Genomic DNA, 20,273 nt, shown 5'->3' on the forward strand with positions numbered 1-20,273 from the left:
CCACGGGCTGCAAGTAGGGAGTAGCCCCACACTCTTCACAACTAGAGAAAAGCCCATGCAGCAACAAAGACTCAGCACAGCTAAAATAATCAACTAATTAAAAAATATATATAAACATGTGTGTCAGGTGCATATGAATAACCTCTTTTAGCTATGGAAGTTATATAGGTTCTCTGAAGAAAACTGATAAACTAAACAAAGATCCCCTGGAGAAGGGAAAGGCTACCCACGCCAGTATTCTGGCCTGGAGAATTTCATGGACCATACAGTCCATGGGGTTGCAAAGAGTGGGACACGACTGAGCGACTTTCACTTTTTCACAAACAAAGGAAAAGAATTAAAATTATCCACAAGCCCCTATACTCAGACATAAAAAAAAACTGGACATTTTGAGATATGCCCTCCCTTTATGGGCACTGTTTACATAACTGACATCATATTGATAATATAAGACTGTTGCTTTTCAACTAAACCCTATGACCATTTGAATGTGTCAATAAAATCTTTATAAACACAATTTTAATAATAATAATAGCTAACATTTTCCCAATATTTGCTATGTGCCAGGCACTGTTCTAAATATTTTACCTGTGTCAGCTCTTTTAATTCTCATAATGGTCTTATGAATTTGGTACTAAAACAATACCCACTTTGCCACTGAGAGAATAAGTCATAAGCCCAACGATACACCATAAGGTACTGGGAAGTTGCAGAGGCAAGATTCAAACACAGCCCCGGGCTCATCAGCTCCCGATTCACCCTCTGCCTCTGTGCTGACTTAACCAGACCCCGCTTAACCATGCCCGGCATTTAGATGTTTCCTACTTTCCACTATGATCAGGAATGCAGTGATGAATATTTTGATACATGAACCTTTGTTCGTGTTCTTGTATGGAGCTCCAGAAGTAGAATTCCTGGGCAAAGAGTGTTAATATTTTTTAGGACCGTTATACATATTGCTAAATTGCTTTCTGAAAAGCTGTATAAGGACTTCCCTGGGGGTCCAGTGTTCGGGACTCTGCTTCCAAAGTAGGGGCCCAGGTTCAATCCCTGGCTGGAGAACTAGATCTCACATGCTGCAACTAAAGATCCCGTGTCTGCAACTAAGACCTGGCACAAACAAATAAATATTTAGAAGATATACGGAAGTAAAAATGCTGTATCAATTTATCCTGTCCATTTTGAATTTTGAAAGGCCCACACATCATGGAGGCCACGGAATACAGCAAGCAGGCCCACCAACCGTAAGGGACAATTGCTGCAGTTGGAGCTGATGAACACTTGACATGGCTTTCCTACAATGTGTTCATTTCCCAGGGTGGCAGCCAGACTCTGAGCATCCCCAGGCTCCCCTGAGCGAGGGGCACGCAGGCAGATGACCTCTCGGTCCTGCCAACAAACAGATGTGCTCGTGTGAGACTGATTCAGCAGTGGGCCATGTGAAGAATCAGGCACAATGGGACACACATCTTTGGGACAGTTGGCTGGGGTGGCATCCGGCCTCCGGGGACAGCAGGGCTGAGTTTCCGGCATGGCTACGAGCATGGCCTGGGGGCAGGGTGCAAGGCACAGCTAGCGTATCTCTGGAGCAGCCCCGAGGGGGTGGGTGGGCATTCCTCCAGGCTCCGTGGCTTCTAAGCCCAGCTCCCTGGCTCTCCCGGAGACCCTGGGAGCCTTCACAACTGACCGAGCATCTGGTCTGCTCCAGCCCAGGGTGCCATGTCTGGCTGAGGTTTAGATCCCACGGAGGAGGTCTGACGCCAACAATTTCCTGGACGCAAGAAGGCCTTGGAGTTGGCATTAGGGCGGCCCTCTTGATCCCATCTGCTCTCCAGCCCCAGACCTTGAAGGGATCTTAAATTTCAAATAGGCCTCAGGGCACACATATATCTTTCTCTCTCTCTTTTTTTTTTTGGCATTAAGACCACCATAGTAGCATTTGGTACTAATATAATTTTTATGTATTCTTTGTCATTTCCCACAAGCACACAAATGTTTTACACAGTTGCAAAAACAGAGTTATTGTAATAATAATGTCATATTCTTCTTTTATCCCCCATTACACAATAAAAAGTTTCCATACTGTCTCATACTGCTTTTTCTAATTATCATCTTCAGTAGCTACTAATACTGTGAGCAAAAGAACCATAATTTCATGAGCAGGCATTACCAGACATTTACATTCTGTTTTTTCACTATTACAAAAATCCTGGAATGAGCAACTTCATGTGCAGAACTCTTCTCTGCACTGATAGAGGAAAATGAATGAATCCAAAACATGGAAGTTTTCATAATTTTTCACATATACTTCCAAACTTCCTTCCAGAACGACTGTGCTGACACGCATTGCAAATACTGGCCTGATCTGAACATCAGCCCTGCCACCTCCTCCAGGCTTTGTGTGTGAGCAGATGCTAAGGTGGGGAGATTACGGATGACATTCTCCCCACCGTCTGGTGTCCTTTATTACTGTTACATGCAAAAAGGATGTAATACTCTTTATCAACTTAAAAACTCAACGATAAGTGAAATGAGGGGAGATCATGGGGTTTTAGAAAAACCGTGTTGAAGCTATAACCTCCCTTAGAGGCCTCTCTTCTAAGTAAATGGGCAACTGCTTAGAGGATGTGTCCAAAAGAGTTTTCCGTTTGCTTAGGACTTGGATCCTGGTTAAAGTGCCAGAGGGAAGCTTATGCTACTTACACCTTTACCTAATCGGTCTAAGCTTTCTGTCTTTCTTTTTATTATTTATTTGGCCGAGCTGGCTCTGTACTGAGGTATGCAGGATCTATTAGCAGGTCAGATTCAGTTCCCTGTTCAGGGATTGAACCCTGGACCTCTGCACTGGGAGCGTGGGAGTCTTAGCCACTGGACCACCAGGGAAGTTCCCTACATTTTCTTTTTAAAGTTAAAAATTCACAGGGTGTGTAGAAACTTATGTCAGAAACTATAAAGGACAATATTAATAGATTTAACTACAGATAAAGCTGCCATATGACCAAAATCCCATAACTAAAAGACAAATGAAAAGTTAGGGAAATATTTGTAATACATGTCAAAAGATGCTTCCTTGGTGGCTCAGATGGTAACGTGTCTTGTCTGCAATGTGGGAGACGTGGGTTTGATCCCTGGGTCGGGAAGATCCCCTGGAGAAGGAAATGGCAACCCACTTCAGTACTCTTGCCTGGAAAATCCCACGGATGGAGGAGCTTGGTAAGCTGCAGTCCATGGGGTCACAAAGAGTCGACACGACTGAGCAACTTCACTATGATGATGATATTAAAAGCTTAATAGCCCTAATTTCCCTGTGACTTCTCTGATCTAGAGGTGACTTAGAAGTGAGTGGCAGCCAGGCTCCAAGATGACCCCACCTGCTAGAATTCATACTCCTGAGTGTCCCCCCAACACTGTTCCTGGGCTGGTCAATGTAGTGGGAATTCCTAATAATGTATTTTCACAGTCTTGAGAAATTCCACAGAAATAGTATCTGGGAAAACAGCATATATTAAGAAACTATGTTAATGACTATTGTTCATGTTTTTCTTAGAATAATCGCCTTGTTACAGACCCCAAGGCCAGACCCAGAAGGGAGTATGGCCGGGATCATGAGAGCATGGAACACCTTGGAACACCAGGCTGGCGTCAGGCATGAATGCCACCTAAGCACTTGCTGGTTGTTCCCGAGACTAGCCCAGAAGGGGATGAACGTGAACGTGAAGTCACTCAGTCATGTCCAACTCTTTGCAACCCCATGGACTATAGCCTACCAGTCCTCTGTCCATGGGATTTTCCAGGCAAGAATACTGGAGTGGGTTGCCATTTCCTTCTCCAGGAGATCTTCCCGACCCAGGGATTGAACCTGGGTCTCCCGCACTGTAGACAGACACTTTACCGTCTGAGCCACCAGGGAAGTCTTTGGGGTAAAAACAAGATCTAGACTATGTCAGTGTACTGTCTTGAGAAAGATAAGATCAAAGAAAGTCTTGTAATCTGCAATTAGGAATAAAAGCTGGACTCAGAGTGGACTCTGCACCTCAGTCCAATAGTGGCTGCAGGTCACCTGACCCATTGCACCAGATTTTGTGTTCTGTCTTCATTCTTGTCGCTTGCACCCGGGACCATTAGGGCAACAAATGGCGCCCAACATGGGGCGGGAGGGAATGACCGCTATGAGTAAAAGTAAAACTACAGCGATGCAGAACCTGGGACTGTTAAGAGGCCTCTGAAAATTCCCGCTGGTAAGTCCTTCAGGCATTTAATCAGGGTTAAAATGGGAAATGTTCAGAGTGCAGAACACCATCGCCCATATATTTGTTTATTAAGACAGCTCTTAAAAGTGGGAGGAGCTTCTATTAGTGAAGGGTGATTATTAGAACTGTTGCAAGCAGTGGATAAATACTGCTGCTGGCTCCTGTCAAGAGAGACCTTAGATTTGAAAGTTTGGGTAAAGGTTGGAGCCGAGTTTAAAAAAAGATCATGAAAAAGGAACTCTGCTCCCTATTTCTATTTGGAATACGTGGGCATTAATTAAGTCAATACTGGAACCTTTGCAGATTTCTGATTCTTTTGATGAAAGTGATGATGACTCTTTTGAAAAACCAGAATATGTAAAGCATAGGGAAACGGGTAAGCCACCTTCGAAACCTGTTTCCTCAGCTCCCGAGGAAAATGATGAGGGATTTTTTTCCTCTGCCTCCTCCCCGGGTCCTCCACTTCCACAGGGGACAATTGGATTATTGTTAGGAAGATTGGGGCTGACTTCCCGGGGAGTTCAAATTCATATACTGGAGTTACAGACAGTTATTACGAAGGAGAATTGAAGGTTATGGCCTCTACCACTCTTCCCTGGAAGGTTTCTAAACGGGATAGAACTGCTCAGCTTCCCTCATAGCTCAGTTGGTAAAGAATCTGCCTGCAAGGCAGGAAGTATTCTTGGGCTTCCCCTGTGGCTCAGCTGGTAAAGAATCTGCCTGCAATGTGGGAGACCTGGGTCCGATCCCTGGATTGGGAAGATCTCCTGGAGAAGGGAAAGGCTACCCACTCCAGTATTTTGGCCTGGAGAATTCCATGGACTGTATAGTCCATGGCGTTGCAAAGAGTCAGACATGACTGAGCGACTTTCACTTCACTGTGTGGGTATAGATATTCAGACAAAAAGCAGGGCTCCAGCGGATTTGGAAGCACAGGCAAGGCTAGTATTTTTCTCACTGAAAAGATCTTGGAATCCAGACCCACTTGTCAAATCAATATACGTGGCAAAAAACGTTGAAGGTTCAATAGATGCTGGAGCCGAGGTTTCTATCATCAGCTCTATGTATTGGCCTAAAGCATGGCCAACTAGGCCTGCTCCAATATCTATTGTAGGTCTAGGACAGGCACAAGGACTAAAGCAAAGCACTATGGTATTGTCTTGTTCAGCGCCTGATAAACAACCAGGCACTATCCAAACTTATATGGCAGATATATCTGTCAATCTATGGGGTCGCGATCTCTGGGAACAATGGCATGCTGAGATACATATTCCTCCAAGTCAATAGATTGAGGCCAATTGCCAAATTGTGTTCAATCAAGGTAATATACCATGAATGGGACTGGGCAAAATTGAACAAGGAAGAATTTATTCTTTGACTACTCAAGATTTCAAACCGCCCCCTTTTCATTAGTGGCCACTGCTTGTATTAATTTTCCTCCACCCACACCCATACCTCTTAACTAGAAAACTGATCCACCTGTGTGGACAGAGCCATGGCCTCTAAAACAAGAAAAATTGGAGGCTTTACATGAATTAGTTAATGAACAATTTAGCAAAGGACATATTATTGAGTCCTTTAGCACTTGGAATTCTCTGGTGTTCATTATACAAAAGAAATCTGGTAAATGGAGAATGCTTACTGATCTGAGAGCTGTTAATGCTATTACTGTTCCAATGGGTGCTTTACAGCCCGGCCTACCTAATCCTAATATGATTCCAAGAAATTGGCATTTGTTTGTTATTGACCTTAAAGATTGTTTTTTCACTATTCCTTTACACTCTGATGATCAATCTAGAGTCACCTTTTCAGTTCATTCCATTAATTTAAAGGAGCCACATAAAAGATTTCAATGGACTGTATTACCTCAATTAATAAAATTAATTAATTAACAGTCCCAGTATTTGTCAAAATTTTGCACCCCGTGCAACAATGATTCCCTTATGCATATGTCATTCATTATATGGATATATTATGTGCCTTACCTGATATTGATAGCCTACAGGAATTGTTTTTAAAACTAAAGGAATGCTTGGAATGTGCTGGCTTGTATTTGGCTCCTGATAAACTAGAATACACTGAACCTTCTCAGTGCTTAGGAAATACAGTTACCCATACTACAATCAAACCACAAAAGGTACAAATAAGCAGAGACTCAATTAAAACTCTATATGATTTACAAAAATTACTAGGAGATATTAACTGGATTCGACCTAAGTTAGGGATTTCAACTTATCCTTTATCCCATTTATTCTCTCTATTAAGAGGAAATCCAGAGCTTAATAGCTCCTGACAGCTAACTCCTGAGGCTGAGAAAGAACTAGCAATTATAGAACAAGCAGTACAAAACTGCCAAATAGACAGAATAGACCCTTTTGAGTGAGAAGGCAATGGCACCCCACTCCAGTACTCTTGATTGGAAAATCCCAAGGACGGAGGAGCCTGGTGGGCTGCAGTCCACGAGGTCACTTGAAGAGTCAGACACGACTGAGCGACTTCACTTTCACGCATTGGAAAAGGAAATGGCAACCCACTTCAGTGTTCTCGCCTGGAGAATCCCAGGGACGGGGGAGCCTGGTGGGCTGCTGTCTATGGGGTCGCAGAGTTGGACACGACTGAAGTGACTCAGCAGCAGCAGCAGACCCTTTAGCCTCTCCAGTTGTTTGTCTTCCCTACCTCTTATACCCCTACTGGGTTGATTATGCAAACTCCTTTAATAGTTGAATGGATATTCTTACCTAATTCACAAACAAAATCTATTACCCCTTATTTAGATATGATAACCACTATAATTCTAAGGAAATCCACTCCAGTATTCTTGCCTGGAAAATCCCACGGACTGAGGATCCTGGTAGGCTACAGTCCATGGGGTCGCAAAGAGTCGGACGCGACTGAGCGACTTCACTATAATTCTAAAAGGAAAAGAGCGTGTTCAACAACTTACTGGACATGATCCCTGCCTTATTTGAACTACACTAATCTCCAAAGAATTAAAACAGTCTCTTCAAAATTCACTATCTTGGCAACTAGCTTTAGCTGATTATATTGGACAGATCAACAACCACTATCCTGATTTACCTATCTTGCAGTTTTTAAAACAAACAAGATGGATTTTGCCTAAAATTACTAGTGTCAACCCCATTCCCTCTGCTTCTTTCATTTTTACAGATGGCACTACCTGAGGAAAAGCAGGATATACAAGCACGTTTATGCTAGTTATTGAAACACCTGGATATTCCACACCACAAGCAGAAATTCTGGCTATTACACATGCATTACAAAATATTCCCCAAGCAATTAATATCTTATCTGATTCTCAATATTCTGCACATATCACTAAACATATAGAAACAGCAACTATTAAGGATACTATCCCATCCACATTATATACACTTTTTACAAATTTACAACAAGTGATTAGACACCGACAATTTCTATTCTACATTACTCATATTCAGGCTCATACTAATTTACCAGGTCCCTTAACAGAAAGAAATGCTCAAGCTGATGCCATTTTATTTCCAGCCTTTACAGAGGCATCAGCCTTTCATGATCTGATACATTGTAATTCAAAATGTTTAAAAACCAAGTCTCATATCACTTGGGCTTAAGCTAAACAGATTGTGCAGACTTGTCCTACATGCCAGACGGTTGCAATAACCACATCTTCAAAAGAAGCCTTGGGAGTTTCCCCAGGTGATTCAGAAACACCCCTTTCCCACGGGAGAGGCGCTTCGCATGAGATGTAGAGCCCCAATAATGAGTTTTGAAGGCTTGAATCTGAGACAGACAAATATAGCGATTCCCCTCCTGTCAACACATCAGAACAAGATCCCCACTTGGGGACAAATTAAAAGGTTAACACAGAAATCAGAGGAGATCTTAGAAGATGAAGGGACAGTTGTCACTCCTAACAGTCTGGCTGTTGCCATGTTTGCTCTTATCACCACCACAGTGAGTATACCCCCTAGCAACAGCTGAATCTAAAAATTATACTTATTGGGCAAACATACCTAACCACTCACTACTAAAACCCGTTGACTGGGGGGATTCTATGATCCCTGCTTATGTTAATGATTCTTCCTGGATACCAGGACCTGAAGATACATGTCTTCCTCTTTTTAAACAAGAAAAAAGGACTCCCTTCAGTGTTACTTATGGGTATGAATCCTGGCCATTTGTGTAGGACTGGCTATAGGATGTCTTAAATTATCTATGAAAGCCAGGCTGTCCACTAATTCTTTAAATCATAACTATCCTAAGGTTCAGCGACATCTTCTCTCTGGTCTGAGTTTTGCTTGTAATGACGCAGAACCCAATAATGACACCAAATCAGACAGACCTTTAGGCGAACATCGTGAGCTGTGGACTGAAAAACAAGATCGTATTCAGTGGAATAACTGCTGAGGGACTGAGGGAGTAATTTTGATTAATGGTTCCTATGGAATTGTATGGGACTGGTCCCCTACAGGGTATGTAGTCTCTAATTGCTCTCATCAAAATCAGTCCTGCAATCCTCACAAAAGGCTGCATTGGCAGGTGTGTAAAGTCTCTAACCATACCAATATTCCCACTCATTCAGATCATCCAATTATATGACATGGTAGTGGCATGTCACCCCCCTTCCCACAATTAGATCAAGGAAGAGGGCAAGAAAGGATTTGGAAATTGGCCTTAAGTCTTAAAAAATTCCAAATTTGGGATGGACATTATTCCAATAAAACTAATTATTCACTGACATTTAACACCAGTACAAACTGGACATTTTATGTTCATGCTTGTGTGAGAGATCTTTATGCGCTCTTGAAAGGAACAATTTCTATCAGTGAAAGTGTACAAGCACTTTCTTGCCAGCACTGCAAATTATATACCTGCTTAAATTCTTTATAATTCTCATCACTCATTTGTTATACTAAGAAGGAGATTGGGAATATGGCTTCCAGTAAATCAAACCAGACCTTGGGAAGGCTCCCCTAAAACACATGCTCTTTTAAAGGTTATAAAGAAAGTACTACAATGTTCCAAGAGGTTTATTGGGCCACTTGTAGCAGCTATTATGGGAGTTATTGCTATAGCCACAACAAGGCAGTAGCCGGGACGGCACTGTATCAAACTATACAAACAATTCCACTGGTAAGTACAGCACCAAAATGCAAATCCTGCCTGGAGAAGTCAAACCCACACAGACCAAGAGATTAATGAGTGATTGACTGATTGAGAAAATGCAGTTCTTCTACTAGGGGACAAAGTGCAAAATTTCAAATTCATCTTAAGTGTGATTGGAGTATCTCTTCATTTTGTGTCACACCTTATAAGTAGCATCAAAGTGCATATACTTGGAACAATTATCTAAACATTTGAAAGTACACGTTTGTGATCATCTATCCTTAGATATTTCCCAATTACAGGCTACTATGTCTAATATACAGAATGCTCACTTACAACTACTCCCAGAAACTGATTTATTTGAAGAAATTTAGGAAAGCTTACATAAACTTAACCCCATGATGTGGATTAAAACTTTAGGAGGAGGATTACTTGGTACCATAATATCAGAATGTCTATTTTTGACTGTCTTGTGTCTAGTCCTCAAATGCATGAGAGAACCCATCTGAGAACTGATGAAGAAAGAAGTTGCTTGGTTGGCGTATCTACTCCTACAAAAACAAAAAGGGGGAGAAGTAGTGGGAATTCTTAATAATGTACTTTCACAGCTTTGAGAAATTCCACAGAAGCAGAATCTCGGAAAACAGCATATATTAAGAAACTGAGGGATTATCAGTTAATGATAATTGTTTATGTTTCTCTTAGAATAATCTCCTTGTTACAAACCCCAAGGCCAGACCTAGAAGGGAGTATAGCTAGGATCATGAAAGCATGGACCCTGTAACATCAAGTTGGAGTCAGGCCTGAATGCTGCCTAAACACTTGCTGATTGCTCCTGAGACTAGGCCAGAAGGGAACATCCAGGGGTAAAAACAAGAATACCTAGACTATGTCAGTATAGTGTTTTGAGAAAGATAAGATCAAAGAAAGTCTGCAATTAGGAACAAAAGCTGGACTCAGAGTGAACTCTGCATCTCAGTCCAGTAGAGGTTTCAGGTCCCCTGACCCACTGCGCCAGATTTCGTGTTCTGTCTTCATTCTCGTTGCTTGCTCCCGGACCATTAGGGCAACAGGTCAATGTAACCACTTCTTTATATATATATAATTAAATTTATTTATTTTTAATTGAAGGATAGCTGCTCCACAATATTGTGTTGGTTTCTGCCAAACATCAACACGAATCAGCTATAGGTAGAGCTACGTCCCCTCGCTCTTGAACCTCCCTCCCACCTCCCTCCCCACCCCACTTCTCCAGGTTGTCACAGAGCCCTGATTTGAGTTCCCTGAGTCAAGTAGCAAATTCCCCGTGGCTGTCTATCTCACACATGGCAGTGTGGATGTCTCCATGCTGCTCTCTCCATACGTCCCAAGGAGACTGTGGCTGCTGTCTGGCGCACTCTCTGTCTCTCTAGGATCCCTCAGGGGGTAAGCCAGCTGCCGTGTAGAGACAAGCCCTGTGGAGAGGCCACTGGCTGGGAAAGGAGGTCCTCGGACAATAGCCAATGCGACAATGGGCTTAAAAGCAGATCCTCTGCCCTCGGCTGCCTGAGCTGAATCGAAGGACAGACTCTTGGTCAGCACCACACAGCTAATGTGCTCCCCAACTTCTGTCCTCTAGAAACTGTGAGGCACTAATTTTTCAAAAAATGTTAAACTTTGGGATAGTTTTTTACGAAGCAATAGAAAACTAATACAATTGTGCTATTTAATTTCCAAACATTTGGGGGCTTCCCATCCCCAGATGCTGTATTACTATGGTTATGCTTTTTCATCATTGTCTATTCAGCCCCTTTTTCTGCTCATTACCTCTCCCCTCTCCTCCTGGGGCTCCAGTGACAGGCGTGTGACATCTCTGGATATTGACCTCCCTGGATACAGGGCTCTGAGGCTGTCCCTTTCTCCACCTCTTTTCTCTCTGGCCTGGATGATCTCCAAGGGCTGCCCCTCTGTGTCCCACAAGAGTGAGTCTCTTTGCCCCACTTGGTCTCCTTTCTCCACCACCCCCAACCCCCACACTTTCTCAACCCCTGGGCCCTGGATGTCTGGCCTTCGTGCTTTTGGACTCCATGTCACCTCCATTCTCTCCTTTTCTTCAACCTACGTGCTTTCTTCCTTGTCCTCTGCCTTGGCTGACAATCTCTCTCATTCACCTGAATGACTATAATGTGGAATTTAATAAAAAGTTTATTTTCCCTTGGTCTGTATTGAAAAAGCACATTTTTTTTCTTTAAAAGCAGTAGGTAATTCAGTTTCATTGTTTACTGTGACCACACAGAATAGACTTTAAGTAAGTTTTTGTTTCTGGCATAATTGCTGATGTAATTGTAGCTGACCCATTAGAAGATTTAGCAATTCTTCTAAGTAAGCAAAGCCAAGTGGAAAAGCATGCTTCATTGATCTCAAACTGAGTTTAGCCTGTGTTCTGAGAGTGGAAACATATTTAACCCCTTCATCTTAAGTATTTAACACGCACACAATTAACCTGGTTTCACAAGTCGTAAGGAAAAAGGACAAAACTCCAGTGGTTTTGATTAGATCTAGAAACATCTGTCATCACAGAAGAAGATCCTAATCACCTGAGGTTTGTTTTATGTCTCCAATGCAAGCACTAATGTATACACATTAAATATTCAATTTACTCTTTTCCAACCAGCCAGTTGGATCATCTTCATCAGCGCCTCTGTCCCACTTGGTTGCTACCAGATGCCTGCGGATTACAGGAGTATGTGAGTGCCCCGGGTCTCATTGCCACGATTTCTCCAGGAGACCTGGACATGAATCTGAGCAATGACTTGTCCAATTTCATCATTTTCTTGCTAAGCTTCTCCTGCTATGAAATCCATAAGCATTCCCAAAGCCCCCAATTAAAATGTCACTAAAACTTTTAGAAAGGTCTACAACTTTCCAAAAAATAAATCTGCTAGGAACTTCAACCCTGAATATTCATTGGAAGGACTGAGGCCAAAGCTGAAGTGCCAATACTCTGGCCACCTGATGTGAAGAGCCAACTCACTGGAAAAAACCTTGATGCCAGGAGAGATTGAAAGCACAAGGAGATGAGAGCAGCAGAGGATGAGGTGGGTTAGATAGCATCACCGACTCAATGGACGTGAACTTGAGCAAACTCTGGGAGACAGTGGAGGACAGGAAGTCTGGCATGCTGCAGCCCATGGGGTCATAAAGAATCAGACATGGCTTAACAACTGAATAACAACAAAGGAACTTCTGATGCTGTAGTTCTTAATTCTGTCAGCTGAGATCCCTTGAGAATCTGATAAAAACCACAAACTGTGCTCCCAGAGAACGGCAAATATGTATTTGGGATACAATTCCAGGGAGTTTAGAAACCCTTCGAAGCCCTCCCCTGAGGCCCAACTGGGAGGCCCTTGCGCTAACAGCTTCTGAACGTGGCGCTGATAGATGGTGACTGACCCCACGAGCACATTTGCTTACCATTGCTCTAGCTTCCTCACGGATGGATGGAATGGAAAGGATGCTGTACAGAGCTCCGTTCACATATGGCTGTATCTTTAAGGGGAGAAAACAAACAGTCATGTGCAAGTTCTCAAACATCATACAACTCAACTATCACACACCACCCTGGAGAGCAGCCTGGCTGGTGAGGAGAGTGACCACTGCCATCTTCACAGCCCCTTGAGCTCCAAATGACAGACATCTCCGCTGGCATGTTGCAGGACAAAGGTTATGATTGAGAGTTCAAAGCAGAGCATGCACCATTCCCTCCCACAGCTTACTCCCGCTACCTTTCACTGTTTAATTGATATCATCCTGACCACTCAGATTAGAACCCCTGGAGGCATCCTTGATTCCTCTCTTCTTCCTCTCCAATGCTGAGTCTACAAGTCATCTTTGATGGGAACCCTTCCTGTCCACATGCGCTGCCACAATCCTTGTTCAGATGTCATTGCCCATGACCCGTGCTACATCGAATCTCCTAAAGGATCTCTCCGCCTTTACATTCACCCTTTTATCCAACCATCAAATCATTGCTCCAAAAGGATCTCTCCGCCTTTACGTTCACCCTTTCATCCAACTATCAAATCATTGCTGAGAGTCTACAATTTGGGCCACATTAATCCCTCTCCCAACCTTGGAAACCTTCCATAAAACTCCCTGTGTGCGTGCTCAGTTGCTTCAAGTCGTGTCCGACTCTTTGCAACCCCATGGACTGTAAACCCACCAGGTTCCTCTGTCCATGGGATTCTCCAGGTGAGGATACTGGAGTGGGCTGCAAATGCCCTCCTCCAGGGGATCTTCCCGACCCAGGGATTGAACCCACATCTCCTGCATTGAGGCAGATTCTTTACCGCTGAGGCACTGTGGAAGCCCCCTAGAAATGCCCTGGGAAGTTCTAACTCCTGATTAGAGAACACAGGGCCCTTCGAGGTTTGGCCTCCATACAGTCTTCCTCGGCTTCTCCCTTCCTGCCACTTGAAATGCACACTGCATAGGTTCCACACTACTTAACGGACTACCGGATACACACAGCAACTGGGGCATGCCCTGGGCTGATCCTAACAGCTCACCTTGCTGGGGATGCTCTTCCCACATATGTCTCTCTGGAAAGTAACCCTTTCCTGAGCGCCCAGAGTGCTCTGCCCTGCTTCCTATACATCCCTCCACTTCTGTGCTGGACTCAGTGTATTTTAAGATTTATACTTATGTCTCCCCTATGAGCTCTTCAAGGACAGGACCCAAGTCTTACTCACACAGGTAACCCTACCATTAGGCCAGACAGGACTTGATAAATGAGCCCTCCCTTTGGAGTGGACTGTATGCAATGCTCTCTCCATACCATGGGTAGGGGGAAGGACTCATTTCCCACCACCCTTTTCTAGCACTGGGTTTATTATCACTTTTCATTTCTGCTAATATAACAGGTAAGAGAGGGCATTGTATAGTTGTCTTTATTTTCATTTCCCTGATGACTAGCAGAAACTGAACATCTTTTCATGTTTATAGTAAATCATCAAGATTTACTATTCTGTAAACTATCCTTTTACATACTTTATCTTTTTTTCCTATTTTTCTCTGTTTGACTCTTACTTATCAATGTATAGGAGTTCTTCACACATAAAGGATATAAAACTTTTGTCATATGTGATGCAAATCTCTTCCCATATGATTATATGATTGAAGTTCATATATTCAACTATGGGTATCTTTTTCTTTATGGCTTCTGGATTTTGTTTTTCAAGACAATGACTATCTCATAAGGACACGTGTGTGAGAATTTTGTTTATGTAGGAAATACATTTCTAGGCTCCAATATATTTTATATATATATATAATTATTATTATTATTAACCCTGGACATTCATTGGCTGAATGCCAGTATTTTGGCCACTTGAGGCAAAGAGCTGACTCATTGGAAAAGACTCTAATGCTGGGAAAGACTGAAGGCAGGAGGAGAAGGGGATGATAGAGGATGAGATTGTTGGATAGCATCACTGACTTAATGGATATGAGTTTGAGTAAACTCTGGGAAATGGTGAAGGACAGGGAAGCCTGGCTTGCAGGTCACAAAGAGTTGGACATCACTGAGCAAATGAATAACCATATATATATATGGATTTTCCTTCTCATTTTCAAAGCAAATGCTTTGGCAAGAGTTAATGACAAGACTTGAATCCTTTGGTCTATTCAGTTTTCAGAGCTGACATAGTTCCAACACTTAGAACCAAACTTTACTGTTAGGTGACAGGATATAATTCCCACTGGTTTCAACTGCCTGAGTTGAATAAAATGGAGAAGAGAGTTCACTCTGGTCTAGAAGTAGCTAAGAGCTCACTGAGTTTAAAATATAAAGGCACGGTAGGCACTGTAAGGGTTTCCCTAACAGCGCAGTTGTTAAACAATCTGCTTGCAATGCAGGAGACCCTGGTTCACTTCCTGGGTGGGGAAGATCTGCTGGAGAAGGGAAAAGCTACTCACTCTAGTATTCTTGGGCTTCCCTTGTGGCTCAGCTGGTAAAGAATCCGCCTGCAATGCAAGAGCCCTGGGTTCGATTTCTGGATTGGGAAGATCCCCTGGAGAAGGGAAAGGTTACCTACTCCAGTATTCTGGCCTGGAGAATTCATGGACTGCATAGTCCATAGGGTCACACAGTCTAACACGACTGAGCGATTTTCACTTTCAGGCATTGTAAAGATGAATAAGCCTCCACTCGCTAAAGCAGTCCAGGTCACTCAGCTGCCGGGGTGCTGGGGGAACACGAGATATGAAAGGAATGGCCAGGATGGGAGCTGTCTGAAATGGGAACAGATGTGGGAAGACCGAGGGCTTCTCTCTGACCCAGTGGGAACCAGTGTCCCTGCGGAGACAGCCCTGTGCCTGAGCTAGGGAGGGCAGAGCTCTGCGGAGATTTGGCTTCAGGTGCAAAGTGATGCCATGGTTTCTGCAAAGGCATTTGTAGCAAGCAGGTGACAGAAGAACCGCACTGTGTGTTAGCTCATCCAGACCTCTGTTCCATTTAAAAAAGGGCTTGAACCCTACACGCTAGAAAACCTCCCCTGAGGGGCTGAGGAGGACACAGGTGAGGGTAGAAGCGAGGACGGCCACCCTGCAGGACAACCTGGCAGGACCCTGACATACAGGGTGAGCAGTGACCAGTGTCTACACCCCAGGGACGCTCTGGCCTGGGTCCTCAAGGGGCAAGGGTGGAGATGTCCCCCCGAGGACGCAAAGTGGGGGGGCACCCCTGGGGGCTGGACGAGTGAAATGGAAGGGCTGCCAACAGGGGGCTGTTGTGCGATGGCGAGAGTGAAGGCTCTCGATGGACAGAGAGCAACGGGGAAACGACCTAAAGACGGGGTCCTTTCCCCTTACGCGGGGAAAAGAGTAAGAAAAGACTGAAATGGAGAGGGCACTGCTATTCATACAAATTAATCACGCCACAATATTAAATACATTATCAGGCTATATACACGTCCAGGGACATATATTAAACCCAGCAGAGGAGCGCCATCGTGGAAGGGAGGGGTGAAGGGGTGGGGAGAGGAGGAGGAGGAAAAAAATAACGCCCAGGAGGGAGCGGCACAGACCAGTGAAGGCGGCTGTGCTCACACACCGGAAACCGGAAGCCACCTCCTGCTCCGGGTTCCAAAATTTGATAGAAAGCTCTGGCACAGCTTATACAGATATTTGGAGGAAGGTGATGAGGTAAGTACCCCGGGCCAGCCCTCCCATGAGCCCGGGGCCAGCGGCGCTGACTGAGTACCTCGTGGTTTTCATGGCCGAGCAGATCTGAAAGCACTTTCAGCACCAGGCCCGCCACCTTGGCACACATATTCTTCCCTTTAGGAGAAAAACAGCAAAACAGAACAGGTCACGTCTAAACTCAGAGGCACAAGTCAGGCAGATTTAAAAACGAATCTCGGTTCCTCTGCTTATGAGCTGGGTGATCTTGGGTGAGGCCCTGTTTCTCCCTCCGGGGTCCCTTGGAAATCATTAGGGTCCACCTCAAAAGGCGATGTAGAGGTTAAGTAGCTCAGTACAGGGCAACATGCTCCCAGTGTCCAGGAAGCAGTGGTTCTTAGCATCTGGGCAGAGCACAGAGCCGCTCACTACAGGAAACACAAGGAATCGCACTCCTCCCAAGTGCACACACCATCACAGAAAAACCTACAGCTGTCGCAGTGGTTCCAAACATCATCATCACAATCACTGAAGATAAACTGATGATAATCAAGAAAAGCTGATTATAACCTGATAAATGCATTCAAGCTAGGAAATTTGCATATGCTATTTTTCAAAAGAGAACTCTGAAAGAAGTCCTTTAGTCAGTCAACAACACACAGGAGGTTCAGATTCCACAGCGTCTGAGGGGGAAGGTGCTATTTATCCAGGTATCCTTCTCCCAACACTGGGACTGCTCAGGGCAGCTCTTCTAAGGAGGCTTCTTCCATTTCAGGGAACAGATCATTTAAGTGGGGTGGAATCTGTCCGAGAGCAAAAATCACTCCCTTTATTGATCAAGACATAAATGACCTGAGATGTCACATGGGAATTCCCATCTCTAGGAGATGGAATGGAAAAGGGGACTGTGATTAAGAGCAGGGAGTCTGGGTTAAACGTCACCGCTCTGCCGTAACGTCAGATTAATGTCACAACTTAATCCCATAGAACCCTGGGAACATACTTCTCTGTCTTCAGATAAAACAAGTCATAATTCTTCATTTCCTACCTTTGAATAATGTAAAAAAGAGGGGGAAAAATATAATGTAATTCAATTTCCTCTTAACATATATATTGCATATAATTGAGTAACATAAACTATTCTTTCTAAGGCCAGAGGGGCATGTTGGCTTTAGGGATTCAATAGCTTTACACCTAGTTGGACATGCTTCACACTCTGTTTTGAGTTTTTCTAAGAGGGAAAAATGAAAGGCAACCCAGAGCCGGAGGAGGGGAGCAGGGCTGTGAGACCTGCGCTCCTGAGGCAGAGGTTCATGAGCAGGGCCACCGAGTACTCGAGCGTGTAGTCAGACAGGCAGTCAGGCTCCTTCAAGATGTCAATCAGCCAGATGATGAGGCCATCTTGAATCATCGCTGTCTGCAGTGGGCGCCTAGAATGAGATAGCCGACAGGTGATTAAAGCCAGTAAGAAACCTTCCATGTAAGAGAACACAGTAGTATGAATGCATATCAGAAAAGGAACTTTATAGAGGTTATGGACTTGAAGGACTGTTTTACTTTTAGGCCTATACAACTGAAACTACAGCAATAAATTCCTTTTCTTCTTCTTTTGACCAAATCACGTGGTTTGTGGGATCTCAGTTCCCTAACCAGGGGTTGAATACATACCCTCTCAGCAGTGAAAGCACAGAGTCCTAACCACAGGATCTCCAAGGAATTCCCAACAATAAACTCTTTACCTTTCAGGGGTATCATTAAACGGTTAAAGAAAAATAAGGCAGCAAGGAGACTTCCTACTTTGAAAGTTTCTATTTCAATTTTTAGAATTAGCAGAGTATCATCTCAAAGTGAAGCGAGTGAAGTCGCTCAGTCGTGTCTGACTCTTTGCAACCCCATGGACTGTAGCCCACCAGGCTCCTCCGTCCATGGGATTCTCCAGGCAAGAACACTGGAGTGGGGTGCCATTTCCTTCTCCAGGGGATCTTCCCAACCCAGGGATCGAATCCAGGGTCTCATGAGTTGTAGGCAGACGCTTTACTGTCTGAGCCACCAGGGAAGTCCTCACCTCAAATACTTCAAAAATATTTATTGACAGCTTTTGGTGTACTTAACACAGGAAACAGAGTCACAGAAATAGTTCACCAACAAACAGATTTTTACTTAAAATCTAGTCTGTACAATCCAGCACAGGCACACTGAGCTATGTAAAAATACAGAGAAACAAAAAAGAACATAAAACCAGCTTAATACCATTTTGATTCAGATCTCTATAGAGTAAGGGTAGTTTAATAACCTGATAATACAATTTATATGGAATTATTGTCCACCCAAAGTCCTAGTGTAAAATCTCCCAGTACCAATGTACTATCACACTGTTATGGTGGATATCATCATGTCAGCCTTAAGAACTGACTAAGCACTACAATAACTACAGTTATTAAATTTCTTCAAATTTTTCAAATACTGTCAACATTAAGCTAAATTATCTCTGTAAACAAACAGAATTATGTTCCTGTGATCTAATGAAGTAATAACTCTGCAGATCATTTGTAATTCTTAATTCATACAGGTAGAAAAATAAACTTTCATTAGCAGGGACCTAGCAAAGAGAACTTTGCCAGGTCTACATATCTACAGCCATAACTATAGCTTTCCCCCTACAGAACATATATATACTCAGAGTATGTAATTTTTCAGTTGTTAGGTTATTAGTGTGTGTGCTAAGTCGCCTAAATCATTTCTGACTCTTTGCAACCCTGTGAACTGTAGCCCACCAGGCTCCACTGTCCATGGGATTCTCCAGGCAAGAATATTGGGGTAGGCAGCCATTTCCTCCTCCAGGGGATCTTCCTGACCCAGGAATCAAATCCGTGTCTCTTATGTCTCCTGCATTATTGGCAGGCAGGTTCTTTATCACTAGCGCCACCTGGGAAGCCCAGGTTATTAGAGTCAGTCAAATATTGACCACATCTGATGGAAGAAAATGTGCTCACAAGAGGACTGACAGAAAAAGTTAGGGACTCAAGGTAATAAAATTCTTAATAGTCAAATAAAAAGTCAGGTGTCATCAGGGAATATAGATGCTGGACGAATTAGCATAGGACCCAGTAATTCCGCTCCTAGATACCTACCCAGGAGAAAAGAAAACAAAGACTTGTATGCAAATATTCATAGCAGCACTACACATAATAGGCAAAAAGTAGAAGCAAGTAAGGTATCATCAAGTGATGAATACATAGGCAAAGTGTGGTCTATCCATGTAATGGCCTATCACTGGGCAACACAAAGGAATAAAGTGCTGATACATGCTATCTCTGTATGAACCTCCAAAGCAGTATGCCAAGTGAAAGAAGCCAGTCATGAAAGAACACACCAGTAGAGGTAAATCTACAGAAAACAGAGTGGTGGCTGCCCAGGTGAGGAATAGAAATGAAAAGTGACTGCAAACAGGCATGAAGTTCCTTTTGGTGATGATGGAAATGTTCTAAAATTAGACTGTGGTAACAGTTGTACCACTCTGTAAATATACCAAAAATCATTGACATGTACACTTAAAATGGGTAAATTCCGTGGTATGTAAAGTACACCTTGGGCTTCCCAGGTGGCTTAGTGGTAAAGAATCTGCCTGCCAATGCAGGAGACTCGGATTCAATCCCTGGGTCGGGAAGATTCCCGGGAGGAGGGCGTGGCAACCCACTCCAGTATTCTTGCCTGGAGAATCCCATGGACAGAGGAGCCTGGTGGGCTACAGTCCATGGG

General features: G+C 43.7%; 1 protein-coding gene across 1 annotated transcript in view; it reads right to left on the minus strand.

The window, feature by feature from the left end:
* The window catches only part of ARMC9 (armadillo repeat containing 9), a 172,496-nt gene that overhangs the window by 91,577 nt on the left and 60,646 nt on the right, over positions 1-20,273 (minus strand). Inside the window, exons 15-17 of the mRNA XM_061148523.1 lie at positions 17,805-17,944; positions 16,597-16,673; positions 12,810-12,884 (exon numbers count right to left, since the gene is read on the minus strand). Coding sequence (XP_061004506.1) covers positions 12,810-12,884; positions 16,597-16,673; positions 17,805-17,944 — 292 coding nt within the window. The remainder of the gene's footprint in view (positions 1-12,809; positions 12,885-16,596; positions 16,674-17,804; positions 17,945-20,273) is intronic.

This window comes from Dama dama, chromosome 8 (assembly GCF_033118175.1).
Source record: "Dama dama isolate Ldn47 chromosome 8, ASM3311817v1, whole genome shotgun sequence".
NCBI classification, from domain to species: domain Eukaryota; kingdom Metazoa; phylum Chordata; class Mammalia; order Artiodactyla; family Cervidae; genus Dama; species Dama dama.